The following is a 17,418-nucleotide window of genomic DNA, read 5'->3' as shown; positions in this document are numbered from 1 at the left end:
TAATATTATAAAAAAACAAGCAAAGAGACTAAACTACATTCCCCATGTAGCATTACGACATTATTTTGTCTCTTAATTCTATAATTTTATTTTATTTTTTGCATAAATTCACTAATACGTTAATCCTGGAGTGTTCCTGAAGACAGTACCTGAATCACTCGAAGGCGTCTCACCTGAGAGCTCTTATATCCGAGCTGCACTTTAAGGCAGCAGGCGTTGTGTTGGAGGCACCGGTCGGACCATGGCGAGCAGAGGACTGACGGAAGAGACCGTGACTGCCATCTGCAAAGAGGGGGACCCCATCACCAAGGTGTGTGTGTGTGTGTGTGTGTGTGTGTGTGTGTGTGTGTGTGTGTGTGTGTGTGTGTGTGTGTGTGTGTGTGAGAGAGGTATCTGTGTGAGTGAGGTGTGTGTGTGTGTGTGTGTGTGTGTGTGTGTGTGTGTGTGTGTGTGTGTGTGTGTGTGTGTGTGTGTGTGTGTGTGTGTGTGTGTGTGTGTGTGTGTGTGTGTGTGTGTGTGTGTGAGGGTAGAGAGAGATCTGTGTGTGTGTTTGATATCCGTGTGTGCGTGTATACGTATATGCGCGCGTGTGTGTGTGTGAATGCAGTCTAACCTGTTGCAATAACTCCAGCTCCGCCGATGCCTTCAGGCACAACATGCTGAGAAAATAAAAACTTCAAAAACTGAATTTGAAGTCTGGACATGACAGATGTTATAGAATTCACTTTAAGATGGAAAACAATCATAAGAAGGAACACACAGACTGCAAAAGGACAGTAAATAAACACATTGAGAGAAGGTAAAAAAAAAAAAAATGTTTAACACATATCCATATATATAAAAAATCTAAATCCTTCTTATGCTTCATCTCCTTTGACTCCGACTCAACAACTGATAATTGTATCAGTGTTATTGGCTGTGACTTGTGACTCTATGTGACTTGTGACATCAAAGATGGAGTGTGTGTTTCTGTGTGCGCAGGACTTCATGATGCAGCAGACCATGCTCAGAGTCAAAGATCCGGCGAAGTCTCTGGCCTTCTACACGGGCGTCCTGGGCATGACGTGAGTCCCGGTCTGATCCCAGCTCCCTGGACTCTGCAACGCCTTCCTCTCCTCCCTCCCTCTGATCGCTGCTTCCTCATCTGCTGCTTCCAGGCTGCTACAGAAGATCGACTTCGCATCCATGCACTTCACCAACTACTTCCTGGGCTACGAGGACAAGAGCGAAATCCCCGAGGAAATCAAGGAGAGGACGGCGTGGACCTTCTCTCGCTGTGCCACCGTCGAGCTCACGCAGTGCGTACGACATGAACTAAACTCCCGAGACACAGCGAAACACTGAACAGCTGCAGGAAGATGTGAAATGACTGCAAAAATACTTTAAAAAGAGATACTAAATGTCTGGAAATGGAGACAAAAATGCTCTAGAGGAGTCATATTATCCAGCTTTTCAACTTTCACATGGTCTCGTTGGTCCATAAACGTTGTATTCAAAGTGTGTTGCCCCACATCTAGATTTTCTTTGATTCTCCTCCATTTGAATATTGGCTCATAGGAGCTGCATTCAGAATCTGCTGTGTCTGTGTGAGCTGGACTGGCTCCGCCCACAACATGCCCATCTATGGGAAGAGGAGGAAGTACTTCCTCTCATGGTGCCATGTGCCAGAGGAGAGCTGCCTGATTGTTGGAGGAGCCTACCTTGATTGTGATTGGTTAATCCCCCGATGACACTATATAGGGTTTGATTTCTGATTGGCTGGTTGGAGCAACACACTTTTTAAAACCTGGAACAAGCCAGGGAGCGAAAGGACACACTTTCTTCTCTTCTGGGGCGTCATTCTCGGTATAGGGACCATTATTACTGTTGTAAAACCTTTAGAAAGTGAATTTTGCACAATATGACCCCTTTAAAATGATGTATAATATCAGCAAAGGGTCAAAATAATTTTGAAAGAGGCAAAATGTCTCCTAAGAGGGACAAAAGTGGTTTATCAAAATGCATAATGTCAGCAAATAGGGACTATAATACTTTCAAAAGATGCTAAATGTAAAGAATGACAAAAATGTTTCAAAAATATGCAAAATGTTTTGAAAAGGTACAAAATGTCTACAAAGAAGGAAAACAATATTTTTTTTAAAGTGCCACATGTAAAGAAGAACAAAAATGTAAAAAAAAATAAAATAAAATAAATTTTGGTTAAAAAAAAAAATCCTCCAAAATGATGCAAAATGTCTACAAAGAGGAACAGAAGTACTGTCATTGGAGACGAACCTCTCTAACATGCAGCTGTATGTCGTCTGACAGTAACTGGGGCTCGGAGAAAGACAAAGCCTTGTCGTACAACAACGGCAACGCTGAACCGCGAGGATTTGGTGAGAGGCTTTTGAATTTTTAACTGAAACATTTGTGTATTTTGCTCCGTGTGTTTCGTGTGAAACCTGCAGTCGTCTCCTGTTCCAGGTCATATTGGTATCGCTGTCCCCGACCTAGAGGCCGCCTGCAAACTATTTGAGCAACAAGGAGTGACATTTGTCAAGAAGCCAGACTCAGGTGGGTTTATCTTAAAAAAAAAAAAAACGAAAATAAAACAGGCACTTTGTGACAAAATGACATCAAAGAGACAAAATGACCACAAATTCACACAGAGACACAATAGGACCACAAAGACACACAAAAAGGCACAAAATGACCTCGAGAGTCCCTAAACCATTCAAAAAGAGACATTCACAAGAGATGCACTGAATGTTTCAAGTTTGTATTTATTTGGGGAAAAGAGTCAAATTAATCTGTCAACGTCTGTAAACTCTATATAAGCCTGCAGTTCAGGTGTCCACCTGCAGGGGGCGCTCACCGCCCGCTCTTTATTAAATGGTAACTCAACTTCACTTATATAGGTTTTTCCGGTGCGTGAGCAGCTTTAAATAGTTCATCACATTCACACATTCACACTGCAGCCATGTAAGGCGCTGATAAGTGTGGGGTTCAGTGTCTTGCCCAAGGAATCAAACGTTCCGAGCCCTAAAATCACTCAAATCCGAGCTTTCCGAACTTCTGCTCATGTTTGGTGTTTCTCTGTGACTGGCGTCTTTTTCATGAAATGTCTATAAAGTATGATATTGTGTTAAAAGAAATATTGTTGTTGTTTTGTTTTTCTGGGCCTGCTGTCCGTCTTACAGGTAAAATGAAGGATCTGGCTTTCATTCAGGACCCTGATGGTTACTGGATTGAGATCTTAAGTCCAGCCAACATGGTGTCCTTGATGCTTCCACAGAGCAGAGACACACAGGAGGATACTTTTGTGGCAAAGTGACTGTTTTTGACATCCTGACAGACTCTTTTTTTTTTCTGTTATGTTTGTCTGGACCTGCAGATTTGAACATTTCCTATTAAAAAACTAGTTTCATTTCAGTCTATGGCTTTTTTTTCTGTCTTTATAACCGCTGTTTTCCCATATATTTGAAAGAAAGATGTACTTATAGGGACAACTTGACATCTTTTTTAACATTATTTTTGTCTTTTTTTCTTTTTTTTAATCAGCGTTTCTGCAGTTTGGTGATGTTATATTCTTTAAGTCTGGTTTGTCCAGGAAGGACTGCATGTAAAACGTGCAGTTTTTCAGGAACTTAGGACCATGAAGGCTCAAAACCTTTCCTAAATGATCAATGCCAGGTCAATGTCAGATATTGAAACGCTTCAACAAACCTAAACCAGGAGACAGAAACAGTTTGTTGCTTCTGAAAAAGTTAGTGAACCATTTGAGGACCCATTCACACGTCATGTGAAAACTCCTTGGAGTTCTGTTTAAACTGTTGGAAACCCTGAAAACATGACTTTCTGAAAACGGCTCCCAAGGTGCAACTTTTTGAAAAAAACTCTGACTCTATGTAAATTGGGGGCACAAAAAAAACCCCTACTTTTTGAAAATGTTCAGGCTCCTGACAAAAACAAACAACAGCACCCACTAGTGGCCCAACCTTAAAACTACATCACTTTCAGTGTTTGTGCCATTCCCGTGCAAATGGGAAACTTTTCTAAAACGAAAATGCAAAAATGCTACGTTTTCATTTTGTTGTGTAGATGGGGGACCAAGTTGCCCGGGAGACAGTGAAACAATCCTTAAAGGTAAAATAAAAACAGCAACCATTCAGATCAATGTTGACATCAGTGATTTAAGGTGCTGAGAAAAGCTTTTCCGCGGTTTGTGTGTGTGCGAGGCTCCGTCTCCGCCTCCGTCTTGTTTGACTGTGTGTGTCTGGATCCGAGCCGAGTGTGTCCACCTCTTGTGGTCTTTGTCTGTTTCTGTGTGTCCGAGCTCCGGCCGGCTCATGCCACCTAATTTACCGTGGGACACTTCAAAGCGGCGCCCCGGCGTGAGAACCATGTGTGCAGATTGAGGGCCGGCGGGGCCTTTCCCAGGCCTGTCAGCCTCTGATCCTCCATTCAGCTGGAAGTGACGCCGCTTTCTGCCCGCCAGGATTTAACACCACTGACTTCACCCTGTAAATCAGACCGAGGCCCAAAGCGAGGAGGAGTGGATTAACACTGTGTGTGTGTGTGTGTGTGTGTGTGTGTGTGTGTGTGTGTGTGTGTGTGTGTGTGTGTGTGTGTGTGTGTGTGTGTGTGTGTGTGTGTGTGTGTCTACTTCTAGGTTTGCAGTGTGATCCACAAACGCAGTTTTCACTCAAAAAACAAGAATCCAAACCAATAAAACGGCATGAGAAAATGACCCAAAAAACTTAACAGACTTAAAAAAATGCACAGAATTCACATGCCAGGCACAAAAACACCAACACACATCTACAAATACCTAAAGTACCACTGATCTACACATGTAATGTCGATAAAAATCACCTCATTGTAATTAGAAAAGGGAGAAATACTGCAAAAGTCATAGCAAGGAGGTTTGAATCCACACAAACTATAAATAAAGATCCAAAACCTTCTGTAAGACGAACAAAGTGAATATAGGTCAAAAAATGCCACAAAAAAGGCACAAGATACTAAAAAGGCGATTGAATTTACCACAAAATAAAACAAAACCACGACAAAAGTGAGAAATCAAACACTCTTTAAACTATAATAATAAGTGCAAATAAGGATTGAAAACCATCAAATTTCCTCAATGGCAGTTTCAAAGTGACCACGATTCTATGATACATGACACTACCAGCTCAAGGCAGCACCAAATCATCTAAGAGAAACATAAAAGTAACACAAGATGGTCTTGAAAGAAACCTAAGAGACGATAAAGGTTTAAATTGGGTTCGTTAAAATTACAAAACTGCAACAAAGGTGGAAATGACCTCATTAAGGTGTAAAAATCTGAAAAAAGTGGTTTCAAAATGAACAAAAGAGCAACATAAAAAGCACAAAACAGCCATAAAGATGCAAAGATGCAATATAAACATGTGTAACTGCTTAAATACCTTAAAATGAATTAAATCTGAGCTTAAAGTATGAAGCACTGTGTGTTACACCCTTTTGCATGAAAAATGCTGCATCAATAAAATTTGATTCGATTTGATTTAAAACGTTTAGTTTCATCTCATTCATAAAAACAGGCAGAAAAATATCACGAAAAGGCTCAAAACAAATGACATCTACCAGAAATGAAACTCAAAATGGACAAAAAAAGGCACAAAACTGATTTTTATCACACATAAATGGACGATTCAGTAAACATCAAGGAAAAACTCAAGCAGCTGCATTTTCTTCATAACAGCAGCAACACTATTTAGTCTGATTGAATTAGAGGAAGGCACACACAACATCACAGATCATTTCAGTGACGAATTTGCACGTAAAACACATAAAAAAAGACAACATTTATTTAACATGTTATTGAGTTCATTCCCACCTCAGCAGCTGTCTAACTTTAGAAAGTTTGTCATTTAATCGTTAAATAAGGATAAAGTATCATCCCATGTTTTGAGTTTCTGTAGACTTTGGTTATATTACTATCACTGATCTAAGCAGCCAAACATCCATAGTCCTTCTTATGTATGAGTCGCCACAAAAAAGTAAACAATACAATGAAAAAGTTCATTTTTGTCACAATTTAATTTGTTGACTTAGACACAATTGAACAGCAGAGCTTCTTTATGACAAATAAACGTCCACATTTAAAGCCTGTTTTTCCTTTCTTTTCAATAATTTAACTATTAATTCATTATAATCAAAAGCCAAGTATCTTGATATATTGGAATATATTCAGTAAGTCAGATGCTTGGTCTTTCTTTTACTAGGTGCCAGATAGTCGCAAATTAAAATGTGAAAGATGTGCTTGCAGCTTAAAAGAAATAACTTTTCAGTATTTAATTATTTATTTTTTTTAATAAATGCACACCTCGCCGTCAGGTTTAAAGTGAGGCGTTTCCCATCAGACGCCTCAAGTCTTCATTCTTTGGAAATGAGTCTCAAATATTCAGTGTAAAATGACTTCAGACAGACTCTGGGTGTTTTCAAAAAGTTGCATTTTCCACGGAGGCGGAGTCACGGCGTTCACCATTACCACAAGCATAGCCTCGCATCAGCTAGCTGTGGTATTTTTCCAAACATTTGTTGATTTTACTACAACTTCATTTTCGTTTTCCTCTCTTCAGGTAAGCAGGTTTTTAACGACACACCTTTGACACGATTCGATGGCGCTCCTCCGTCTTTATCTTTCTGACAAAGATGGACGATTCAACTTTTACTCCAACTTATTGTCTCATGGAGCAAAGAAGGTTGATGAATGTCTACATTTGCTGTCAACATCAAACTGTGGTACTGAAAAGAATCGTGGATCTTTCTGCCGTTTCCCTTTGAGGCACTTCCCGTTGCCGGTTTTCACGTCGATACGGCGTCGTCACGAGGAACTAATCCCAGGAGCAGGAGAAGGTGGATGACGACGACTGACATGGAGTTAACTCTCCAGTGTTGTGTTGTAATCTTACATAAAGCCAAAGGCTTGCTCTGTGGTGTCGTTTCATTGTTAGCATAAGGAAATGTGAGTTAGCTGTTAGCGTGAGCTCGCTGAGGTGGAGAACCTTATTTTTTTCATGCAATTCTCTTCTTTCTGTTACGTCTTTGAGTGATGGATTTAACGATTATCTCAGGTTTCTGTTGAAATTAACTTCGATTCGAGATTGATCTGTTGTCATTTTGAGCTCCCGTAGCGCAGCTTTACATTGTTGAGACGGGCTTGTAATGAGAGTAATAATGTAATCCCAGTATTTGTTTTAGGGTGAAGTGTTCGTAAAAAGAAAACGTTTTTTTTATTGATGGTAAAAGTGTTTTTCCAGGTGGTCAGTAGGTTGGCGAGAAACGACCCGGTCAGAAAGCTCCGACCTCCGTTCCCCACGGCCTGTAGGGTCTGCTGCTGCTGCTGTGAGGAGTCTGCGAGGAAGACGAGGAGGAGGAAGAGGTGGTGGAGGAGATGGCTGGGCTGTTGGTGGCCGGGGCGGAGGTGAAGGCGGAGGGATGGAGGATGGGGAAGCCTCCATGGAGGGCGAGGGGAAACGACGCCGAGAGGGAAAGCAGGGAGGCAGACGGAGGGTTGGGGTTGCACGGCAGCACGAGAGATGAAGAGGAGGAGGAGGAGGAGGTGGAGGAGGAAGGTGAGGAGGAGGTTGACTCTGCGGGGGAGGAAAAGGAAGAGGAGGCGACCAGAGCGCGCTGGGGGGCTCCACTTCCTCCTCCGGCGTCCATCAGCGGCCCGTAGGGGAGAGGACGCAGCGCGGCCACGGCGGCCGCCCAGTGGTGGGCGTAGAACGGGTGAGGCAGGGGGGGAGGATGCTGCTGCTGCTGCTGGAGGAGGACGTGGTGGGGATGTGGCGTTTGGGAGGCAGCGGTGAGGGCGACGGCGTCGCGTTGGGAGGCACAGGAGGCGAGGTGCGAGAGGAGGCGGGAGCGCAGCAGCTCTCCGGAGTCCATCCCCTCCACGGCGCTCAGGTAGCGGGAAACCTCCGTCAGACACTCCCTGAAGCCCAGAGACAGGAAGTCCAGCGCAACGGCATGGGCGTCGAAATAACCTGCGAGCGGAAGGAAAGACATGAATCGACCCTTAAAAGCCCAAAGGCACTTGATGTTATACAGACGAAGCCTTCTGTCCCTCTTCCGCTTCCTCTTCTGTCAATTTGTGCATTTCAAGGGTATTTTCTAATGTGAGCAGAGTAATACCACTGATGAACTGTGGGGGCAGTCTTGTGCAGTATGGTGTCATGTGCGACCAGCGAAAGAGACAAAGACGATGACAACTTGGCTGACAATTGAAATAATGATTCCTTCGAGGAAAGACATTATGAGTGTGTCGCACTGATACAAGCAAAGCTACGGTCCATAAAGAAGCGACATGAGCCAACTGTTTAGAAAAGTGTTCAATCGATATGTGGAACAGATAACGCAACAAATTATCCTCTCAGAGCAAATTTTAAATACTACTAAGATAACAAATACTTATTTTAGCAGATTTTAATGCGTTCCATTGTTGCTTGGATTTGAAACGTTGGCCCACATGACACCAACGTGCACTGCCCTCTACTGGAAGTACTGATTATCAAGCTCACCAATGCAGGAGACGCACGGCAATCTTTGAAACACACGTGTTTACAAAGACCTGTTTATGCATAAACAACAGTTTAAATTAGTTTTTTTTACTTCAGAAATATTTTTGCATTGAAATCTATTGCCAGAAGCACCGAAATTGACGTAGTATGTGTGTCAGGCCACTAGTCGGTGCTGTTTTTTGGGTTTTTTTGCGACACATGCAGGCTTTGGTAGAGAAGTGCTTTTTTAATCACCCACCACCCAGAATTATTGCGTCACGACCGAACATGTTTGGATGACAGTCCCAAAGGGTAGTGACAACCCTCAGGGTCGAGTGGTGCTGCAGCGTTTTCTCATGGACTCTCCACCTCCTTCCAGCACACACTCACGGGCCACAGTTTCCAGCACTTCGGCGGACATTGTGCCCACTTACGATCACGTTCTGCGCACCTGATCTGACCTGAACTGAACCACCAACCAACACAAACATGACTCTGACCTGAATCAGTCTCACACAGGAACCCTTTTATCCAGAGTCACCACATGAATTTCAATGGCTGCATTCGAGGAGAAATATTCGAGTGTAATTATGTCATCCAATAGCAACGCACACTTCCTATCCAGACCGAGAACAGGGAGGGTTTCCCGTCTGGGCCAAGTGGCAAACAAAACTTGGTGGCTGGCGGGCGCGTCCCAGTGAATGATGCAGACTGCTCCGGAATGTAATTACAAGGTATTATGTGTGGGCTTACCAGCGTTAATGTATTTACAAAACTGAGACAACCTTTGACATCTGGCCTCGTCGATTCACCTCTCAGTCTGATTGATAATTCCAGACTCAACACATTCCCAGAGGGAACTTCCCACTTTGATGGCATTCAGAAGTGATTCACCCACTAGGATAGAGGGACTTGGAACTTCACCACTTTCCCGGTGAACACAGCACGACTTTAAACTGTCTCGGTCTCAAAAGTCTGAATTGTGAAAAGATTTTCAGTTTGTAGACTCAAAGCACATGGATCAGCAGAGACACAGTCATGTTTGACCGCGATGTTACTGTTATAAATGGTTTAGTGAGAACTGGAGAACTGCATGTTCTCTGGCCCGCCTGAATGAAAGACTATGACATCAGCAAACTTTGCAGAAAACTGATAATCAGGTACAATCGGGCGTGAATGTGGAAATACAGGACCAGGATTTCACACGATCGATTAAGAAAGACTCGTGTTGAACAGTGGTAGCAATATTTTCTGGTTACCTTTTCCACCGGTAGCCTGAAGCATCTTCAGATGGTCCACAGTCATCTGGAGGATTTCTGCCTTCTCCAGTTTCGCCGAACCCTGAAACACATTACGTAAAAAAAAAAAAAAAGGTTAAAAATTCAATATATACTTATTCTATAATAATATATCATGCTGTTAGATTAAAAACTAAAATACTGACTCACTGTTTTTGGTATTTTAACATTTGCCAGCTTCTATCACATATCAGTGAAGTCTGACGATGACTATTGTGTTTGCTTTTGGAGCGCCTCAGGGTGCAGTACTTGTTTCACTGTTCTTTTTTTTTTTTAATCAAACCTTTCCAAACAATATACACCACACTGTGTAGAAACAGACATCTTATCTTTGAAAGAAACATAAACATTTTGTAAAATTTTTACCAATTTCCGGAAACGTAAATTACCAATAAGCTTATTTTGGTTTATATAATAAAAAAATATTTTTTTTTTTACGAATATAAACCAATCCTCTCTTGTTGTCTCCAGTCAATTGATTTATTAAATCCAATAAAATCGAATTAAACAATCTCATGTCCTGCTGTCTCAATTTGAGTAAAACATTTTTTTTTTAATTCAATAAAATTTAATTGAAGCACAAGCGCTTAAAAAAGTTACAAAACTCAAAATATTAAAATTAATATATAATATAAATAACACAATTGTAAAATACCATACTTTAAGTTACTGTCACTTGATGTCATTGAGGGGGGGTGGGGGGGTGGGGGGGGTGGGGGGGGTCTCACCTGCTTCTCGAACGCTGTCGGTACCAATCTCCGCAGCTCCAACAGACTGTTGTTGATTCTGTCCCGGCGTCTCTTCTCAATAATCTGACAAGAGAAACGGAAATAACAAAATGTACTTGTAAGTGTTCAGACATAACACCAGAAGCTCCTTTATCAGAGGAAGACTTTACCCCTCGGCGCTTCTTCCTGGCCATCACTTGTGTGGTCGTGGTCGGAGAGCCGCATCTGATAAAGGACGCCTCCATGTGCCTGTAAGACAAACTGAAGGTTAAAGCCACGCAAACGCACAGGGAGAGCGTGCAGCCTTCAGGCATGAGGGATCCCAAGTTAACGCCAACCACGACACCTGTAGCTACAATTTATTTCAACAGTTCATCATAAAAAAACACAAATTAGACAAAGACATGTTGAGGTTTTTTGGTTTTCCACATGTGAAACTGAAAGTCACTTCACTTGTGTGGTTTCAGGCTTTTGAATTTTTTAACAATTAATGTGTTTTTTATCCTAATTTCAGAATATTCTGTTGGGGTTTAATAGTAATTCATACTTTTTGCCATCAAAGCAGGTGAATATTCATTGACCATCTGTAGCTACCATGACCTTTCTACATACGAGGTTTATAATTATTCATAAAGCAGTGTATATTTCATAAAACAGTGCAATTCAATAGCAATAACAACTAATCTTAACCCATCATAAAATATTTTTTTCCCAAAAAATTACATTTATTTGTACTGAAGTATTGTCACTTTAAAGTTTATTTATGCTTGTAGGTACTGAAATGTCATTATTGTTCCTTCCTGTTATGTACAGAACATTTTTTTCAATGACTTGTATTTATTAGGCTTTACCTCAATGCAGCGTTAATACAGTGTGCTATCATCATGTGAAAGTATAGAGAAAAAGTACCTTTATTTGTTTCAGTGACAGGATCATGAAGTAAACATAAAGAGGCTGCAATGTGACATTGTAACGAAATACCAAAAAAGATCTGTTACCATGGCAACACGCCTTTGCGCTGTGTGCTCTTGATATCATGTTTGATATCCTTGATTTTGTGAAAGCTACCGTACTGTTGAATAAAACGCAGTCTTCTTCTTCTTCTTAATAAATGAATGGTGTGCATGAGAGTGATTAACCTCTTTCTATCACTGAAAACACAATTTTTTGAAAACAGGTTGAACCTTTCGAAAGTAATATGACTCCGTATCCAAGGAAACGAGGGGAAAATACAACTTTTCTGAAATGGTGCGACTGTGTACCATGACCGTAGTAAGTAGTTCTCCTGCATATACGCGAGTAGACAGATAATAAGAACCATGTTTTCCTCCAGAGTGTCATCGCCTCCAGTCCATATAATCCTGGAATTTAGTAGTTTTATAGTTGAGAGTCACCCGAAATAGCAATCCAAATTCATCATCTGTCCATACAAGTGTTTGTGTGCTCCCATTTGTTAATGTTTATATTGTTTTTGTGTGTGCTTTCATTACAAAAACAAACAATGGCACCCACTATTGGCTCAACATGTTAAGTACATTATTTTCAGCGTTCCCGTGTAAACGGACGTTTCCAAATCACGAAACCTCTGAAAATTAAAACGCAAACAGGCTTTCACGTGAAACGTCATTGTCATATCTTAAGCAAAGTCTTAGTCTGCTACTCTCCCCAAAGCAGTACAATCTCTCGGGTATTAATCAGAAATAGCCTTTACTCATTGAAAAATAAAAGATCATGACACACCTCATGCTGTACGTTTGATCGGTCCCATGCCCAGAACTGCTTAATTCGCAGGTAACTGGAGCTGAAACTCAACATTCCGTGACACTTTACATCTCTTGAAGCAGAGATGTAAAGTGTTTCTTTCCCCGACTCACAAGTTGCTCCTGATATCTGCAGAACAGCTGTGAATTTATACTCTTCTTACACTGAGGGTTTAAGCTAGAAAAGTACAAGATCAATAAGAAATTCTAGATGACAGACAAATAGAGTGTACATTTGTTTGTTTATCCATAAGTAGTGACTCTGGGAATGCGCCAGTGATTCTTTCCAGGAGCCTTATGTGACCCTGATGTTGGAAACCACCTAATTCGTTGAACTGGAGGCTAATTATTGTCTGATAATTATTTATAAATTAGGAGAATCAATGTCTTCATCCTGGAGGATTCGTGCCGACGTCCACATGCGAACCAACAGTCGCGACCACAGAATTTGATAAATTTGTCAGGAAGTTGTAGCTCATGAGAGAAAAGCTCGGCTTTGTGGTTTACTGCCAGAAAAGCTTTGGGAAATGTTTTTAAAAGGCTTTTCTGCCTGAAAGCTGGGCAAAGAAACTTTTTTCTCACAAAAGTCCTCAGCGGAGGAGCAACAATGTTTGACCTTATGGACTTAATAGACCAACATGGTGCAGTTTAAAGGACTACAGGAAGTTGAGCTTCTTATTTAGAGGCTAGAGATACAGGTGAGAGGCTCAAGATCAGGGGTGTCAAACGTAAGGCCTGCGGGCCAAAACCAGCCTGCGAGACGCTCCAATCCGTCCAAACCAAACACATTGTTAAACGTTCAAAGAAAACGTTTTTTGTTGTTGTTGTTTTTATTAAACTTTTTAAACCCCAAAATCCCAAAATCTGTCTTGGTGTGTCATTTGACTTATTATAATTTCTGACGAAACAAAATCTTTTAACATGTGATTTTCAGGCGCATGAGACTATTTTCTGACTTTTGTAAACATGTCATTAAAAAAAAGTGTCTTTAGATGAATGTGTTGACAATCTTTGGGTTTTTTGGGCTTTATTAAATTTTTAATGCTTTTTAAAATGTTTTTGGGAAAAGTAAAAAAAAAGGAATAGCACTGGTTTTTAAAAATGTCAATAAGAAAAATACAAGAAAAGCTAAATAGCTTGTGTTAGTTAACATTTAAATGTTGAATGAAAATAGTTGATAAGCATTTTCCCACAAAATGCCTGAAAATTTACCATCTTTTTCGCCAACACTTGCACCAGAAACTTGCAATCAACATCTATTTTATTCTATCTTCATGTTTAAATAGTGTGAAGGTTTTTTTTCATTCAGGATATCTCACCCTAAATAGATGTTCTCACTGCCCACGTCGATGGTCTCCTCCATGTCGCTTTCCGCCGAGCTGCTGTCCTCACACGGCCGCTTCATGACGCACGCACGGCGGGCACGACTGGCGCGCGTCCCCGGGGGGAGACGTGGAGGAGCGGAGGGTCAAAGTATGAATGAATTAAAGAAATTTTGGCTTCCAACCCGACAGGAAACTACACAAAACAGTCGTTTTATTTGATTCCTCTTGATTGTTTTCGATTGCTGATCTCAAAATCTTCTTTATAAAGATGGAGCACAGGTGCAGGTACAGGTCATTATCTTAGAGCATATTTCTTTATTCCAAGAGCTGACAGTGTTTCTGGTTCCTTTCCCAGAAAGCAAAAACGTTGTCCCTTTCATGAAATCTGTCAGATGCACTTTTAGTTCCAGGATTTATGTCGTGCATGAACAAGTTGAGAAGTTTTCCAACGCAAGTAAGCAAAATTAAAATCAAACACTTTCCTGCTGAAGTCCATAAAAGTTCCGACTAAAACTTTCTCCAAGAGTTTGTTTCCAGCGGTGAGTGGCTGGGAATCAGTCCGGGACAGGTGGCTCGTCCTCCGGCTGCAGAGTTGGACTGGTGTGTCTCCTCCTTCTGTTCTCCCTCTCCCTCCTCCTCCTCCTCCTCCTCCTCCTCCTCTTCCTCCGCGGTTGGAGCTTTCCCACGAAGCCTGGGAGCCGTGCACGTGCACCAACACGCGTGCATACGCACCCCCCCCCCTCACACACACACACACACACACACACACACACTCCTGATACTGACTGTCTGGTTCAGAAAGTGTGGAAGGAGGACACATAAATATGTTATAAGAGGTTATTAGAAGCTATAACACCAAAGTACTGAACTATTTACTCTCAAGATTTGTATTTTTTTTTATTTTTACTCTACTCTTAGGCTCAGCTATTCTGACTTTGGGAGCCGTTTTCAGAATGTTGCGTTTTCAGCGGCTCTGGGCAAGTTCTCATGTAAACAGACCCAGAACCCAGAACACAAACAGTAGTTTTTTTCAATTTCACGTGCGAACATGTAAACATAAAGTTTGCCATATAGTCTGCAAACATTAAAAATAAACTTCACTGTATGGAGAATTGTTTATTAACGTCTCCTTGTATTTTCTGTATGCTGTGAAGAAAGTTGTTTTACACTGCACTCATAAATATTAACATCTTCAATTATAAAAAAAAATAAAATTATACTTTTGGCCAATTAAAAGTCGTTTTGTGGCTTTGGTTAGTTTTAACCGCTTTAAACTCTCTTTGTGGTCTTGGATATTTCAGTTGTTTTTAGCTGAGTCAGCCGTTGTATCCAGAGATGTGCTGCACCTCTATCAGCTCATTTTGGAGCAACGAGAGAAGAAATGAGTTACTACATTGAGAAAAAAGGCTTGTGTGTGTCTGTGTGTCAGACTTTCCCACAGCTCCTGGCTGTGTTCACTGAAACTGAAACCCAATCATCGTGTGAGAGGACACACACACACACACACACACACACACACACACACACACACACACACACACACACACACACACACACACACACACACACACACACACACACACACACAGAAACGTCTGTCTTTTAATACCTGCTAATCTTGCAGAGATACGACTTAATGCTGGAATTATAATGTACCGACGCACACACACACACACACACACACACACACACACACACACACACACACACACACACACACACACACACAATTGATTCCGATAGTATTTTTTGTGCTTGTGGCTTTTCTTGTAGTACTGGGTGTTATTTGATCCCATGTGTGTATTTTAGCAGACTTTTTTTTGCATTTATTTTTTTTATTTGTTGGGTTTTAGGTGTCTGTAATGTATTTTTGTGACTAACTTGGTCTTTTTTTTTTTATATAATTGTGTGCCTTATCTTATTGTATCTCTTTTATTGGAGGTTTTGTTTGGCTGTTTTTCTTTTTTGTGGCTTTTTGTAATAGCTTTAAGTATTGTTTTTGTTTTATCCATCTTATATTACATTTCAGCAATTTTTTGTTTGTTCTTTTTAACACTTGTGACATTTTACTATGTGTTATTTCCCTGATTTTTTTTTTGTTCCTGTTATTTTGTGATCCATTGCCACTCTCTATTTGTCTCATTTAATAACTGGTTTTGGTGGGTTTTGTACCTAACATCTTTCATTTGTTGGTTTCTATTTCTAGTTTTGCCCCCCCCCCCCCCCCCCCCCCCCCATCATTTAGTGAGCTGCCTGGTCCAAATTCATGCCTCTTATTTTGTTGGTTTTTATTTATTTATTGTAATTTGAGACTCAGAAAACTGTATTAGGGGTCCTTGTAGAATCCAAAATGCAACGGTCTTTACAAGAAGAGAGACACACACACACACACACACACACACACACACACACACACACACACACACACACACACACACACACACATATACACCTTCCCACCATTACGCTGCTCTTTCTTCCGGCTGACGACCTCAGTGAGACATGTCAGCACCTCCTCATTGGACGGCCTCCTCCTCTCCTTTCTGTGCGGTTCGGGTTGGGGTTCGCTAAAATACACTCGAAGTCTCGGATTATCATCGTAATACAACGGCGGGCCCGGCCGCACGATTAGCACTTCATTAAAACGGGAACATTTTTGTCTCTAAATACTCAGGTGGAGCTCACGAGGGAGAAAACAGCCCTCTACTGTTTCATCTCCTCCTGGGATCACTTAGTCCTTCACTCACATTTCACTAGTGAAGCGCAGAATAAAAGCTCCTGAGTCACACCAACCCGACGCCCGGTTCGTCTCTCCAAAGTTGGATAAAACATATAACTTCTCAGAAATATTTAACTCATGGTTTACTTATGATAAAACATCTTTGTAAATAGTTCTAGTTGTGGCTTAGTATCTAATTGTAATGCTATTGAGGCTTTTCGAGTTCCATTATGGTGGGTTTCTTTTAAGCTTTTTGTGGTTTTGTGTCTCTGTGTTGGTGTTTTAAAGTCTGTCTGCCACGGATTGAGTCAGAAAACAATTGTGCTTCATGTCTCTGGGGTGGTTTCCATCGTCCATTCTACCAGTTTGTGGTATTTATCATCAGTCCCAAGTGGTTTTGTGTCCTGTGTTGTTTGTTGGTTTGGACTCCGTTTCTGTGATGCATCTCCTTGTGGTTCTTTGTACTAATTTAGGACCTGAACTGTTTGTAGCTGATGGAGTTTAATTTGTTTTTGGTGTTTTCCACGATCTAATGGTGGTTTTGAATCGCTTTTGTGTTCATTTTGAGTTTTTTGTGTAGGTTTTTACTTTATCTTTGTCTCAATTTGCAAGGCTCTCTGAATGTGATGTGCTTTTTTACTATCGTTGAGGTCGTTTCTGTTGTTTTATGGAGATTTTGCTTCTTTGTGATACTTTTCACTTTATTTCGGATTATTTTAAATGAGTTTGAGTAGTTTCGAATCAGCACCTGGTGCTTTTACGTTAGGTTTTGTGGCTCATTGTGAGTGTCTTGGTGTGGTCTGATGTTTGTTTGTCTTCCATTTCCTCGGGCAAGTCCCATTGGTTTGTCTCGTGGATTTCCATCTCTCAGATGTGGTTTGCATTGGTTTGCGGTGCTTTGGAATTTTAGTGGCGGTGGTTTCCATCGGTTTTGTGCGCCGACATTTGATAATGCGTGTGTGAAGAAATCTCTTAGTGGTGATTCTGTGTGTATTTGTAGGAGCTTTGCTTGTATTAGTGATAGATTTGAGTCTTTCTGTTGTGGTTTCCCGTCGCTTGG

General features: G+C 41.2%; 2 protein-coding genes across 2 annotated transcripts; one reads left to right on the top strand and one right to left on the bottom strand.

Annotated features, from left to right (window-relative positions):
• Nucleotides 1-211: 211 nt before the first annotated feature.
• On the top strand, nt 212-3,411 carry LOC308143454 (lactoylglutathione lyase-like). Its single transcript, XM_080514269.1, has 6 exons — nt 212-310; nt 982-1,064; nt 1,158-1,298; nt 2,308-2,375; nt 2,464-2,553; nt 3,180-3,411. The coding sequence occupies exons 1-6, from the start codon at nt 242-244 to the stop codon at nt 3,311-3,313; spliced, it is 585 nt and encodes a 194-aa protein (XP_080370395.1). The 5' UTR covers nt 212-241; the 3' UTR covers nt 3,314-3,411.
• Nucleotides 3,412-7,317: 3,906 nt separating this feature from the next.
• On the bottom strand, nt 7,318-13,719 carry hey2 (hes-related family bHLH transcription factor with YRPW motif 2; the record flags this gene model as incomplete). Its single annotated transcript, XM_080514095.1, has 5 exons — nt 7,318-8,015; nt 9,788-9,869; nt 10,555-10,638; nt 10,725-10,803; nt 13,634-13,719. The coding sequence occupies 5 exons, from the start codon at nt 13,717-13,719 to the stop codon at nt 7,318-7,320; spliced, it is 1,029 nt and encodes a 342-aa protein (XP_080370221.1).
• Nucleotides 13,720-17,418: the final 3,699 nt, after the last annotated feature.

Source organism: Blennius ocellaris (assembly GCF_963422515.1).
Source record: "Blennius ocellaris genome assembly, chromosome: 18".
NCBI lineage: Eukaryota > Metazoa > Chordata > Actinopteri > Blenniiformes > Blenniidae > Blennius > Blennius ocellaris.
This window is presented reverse-complemented; position numbering and strand designations above follow the sequence as displayed.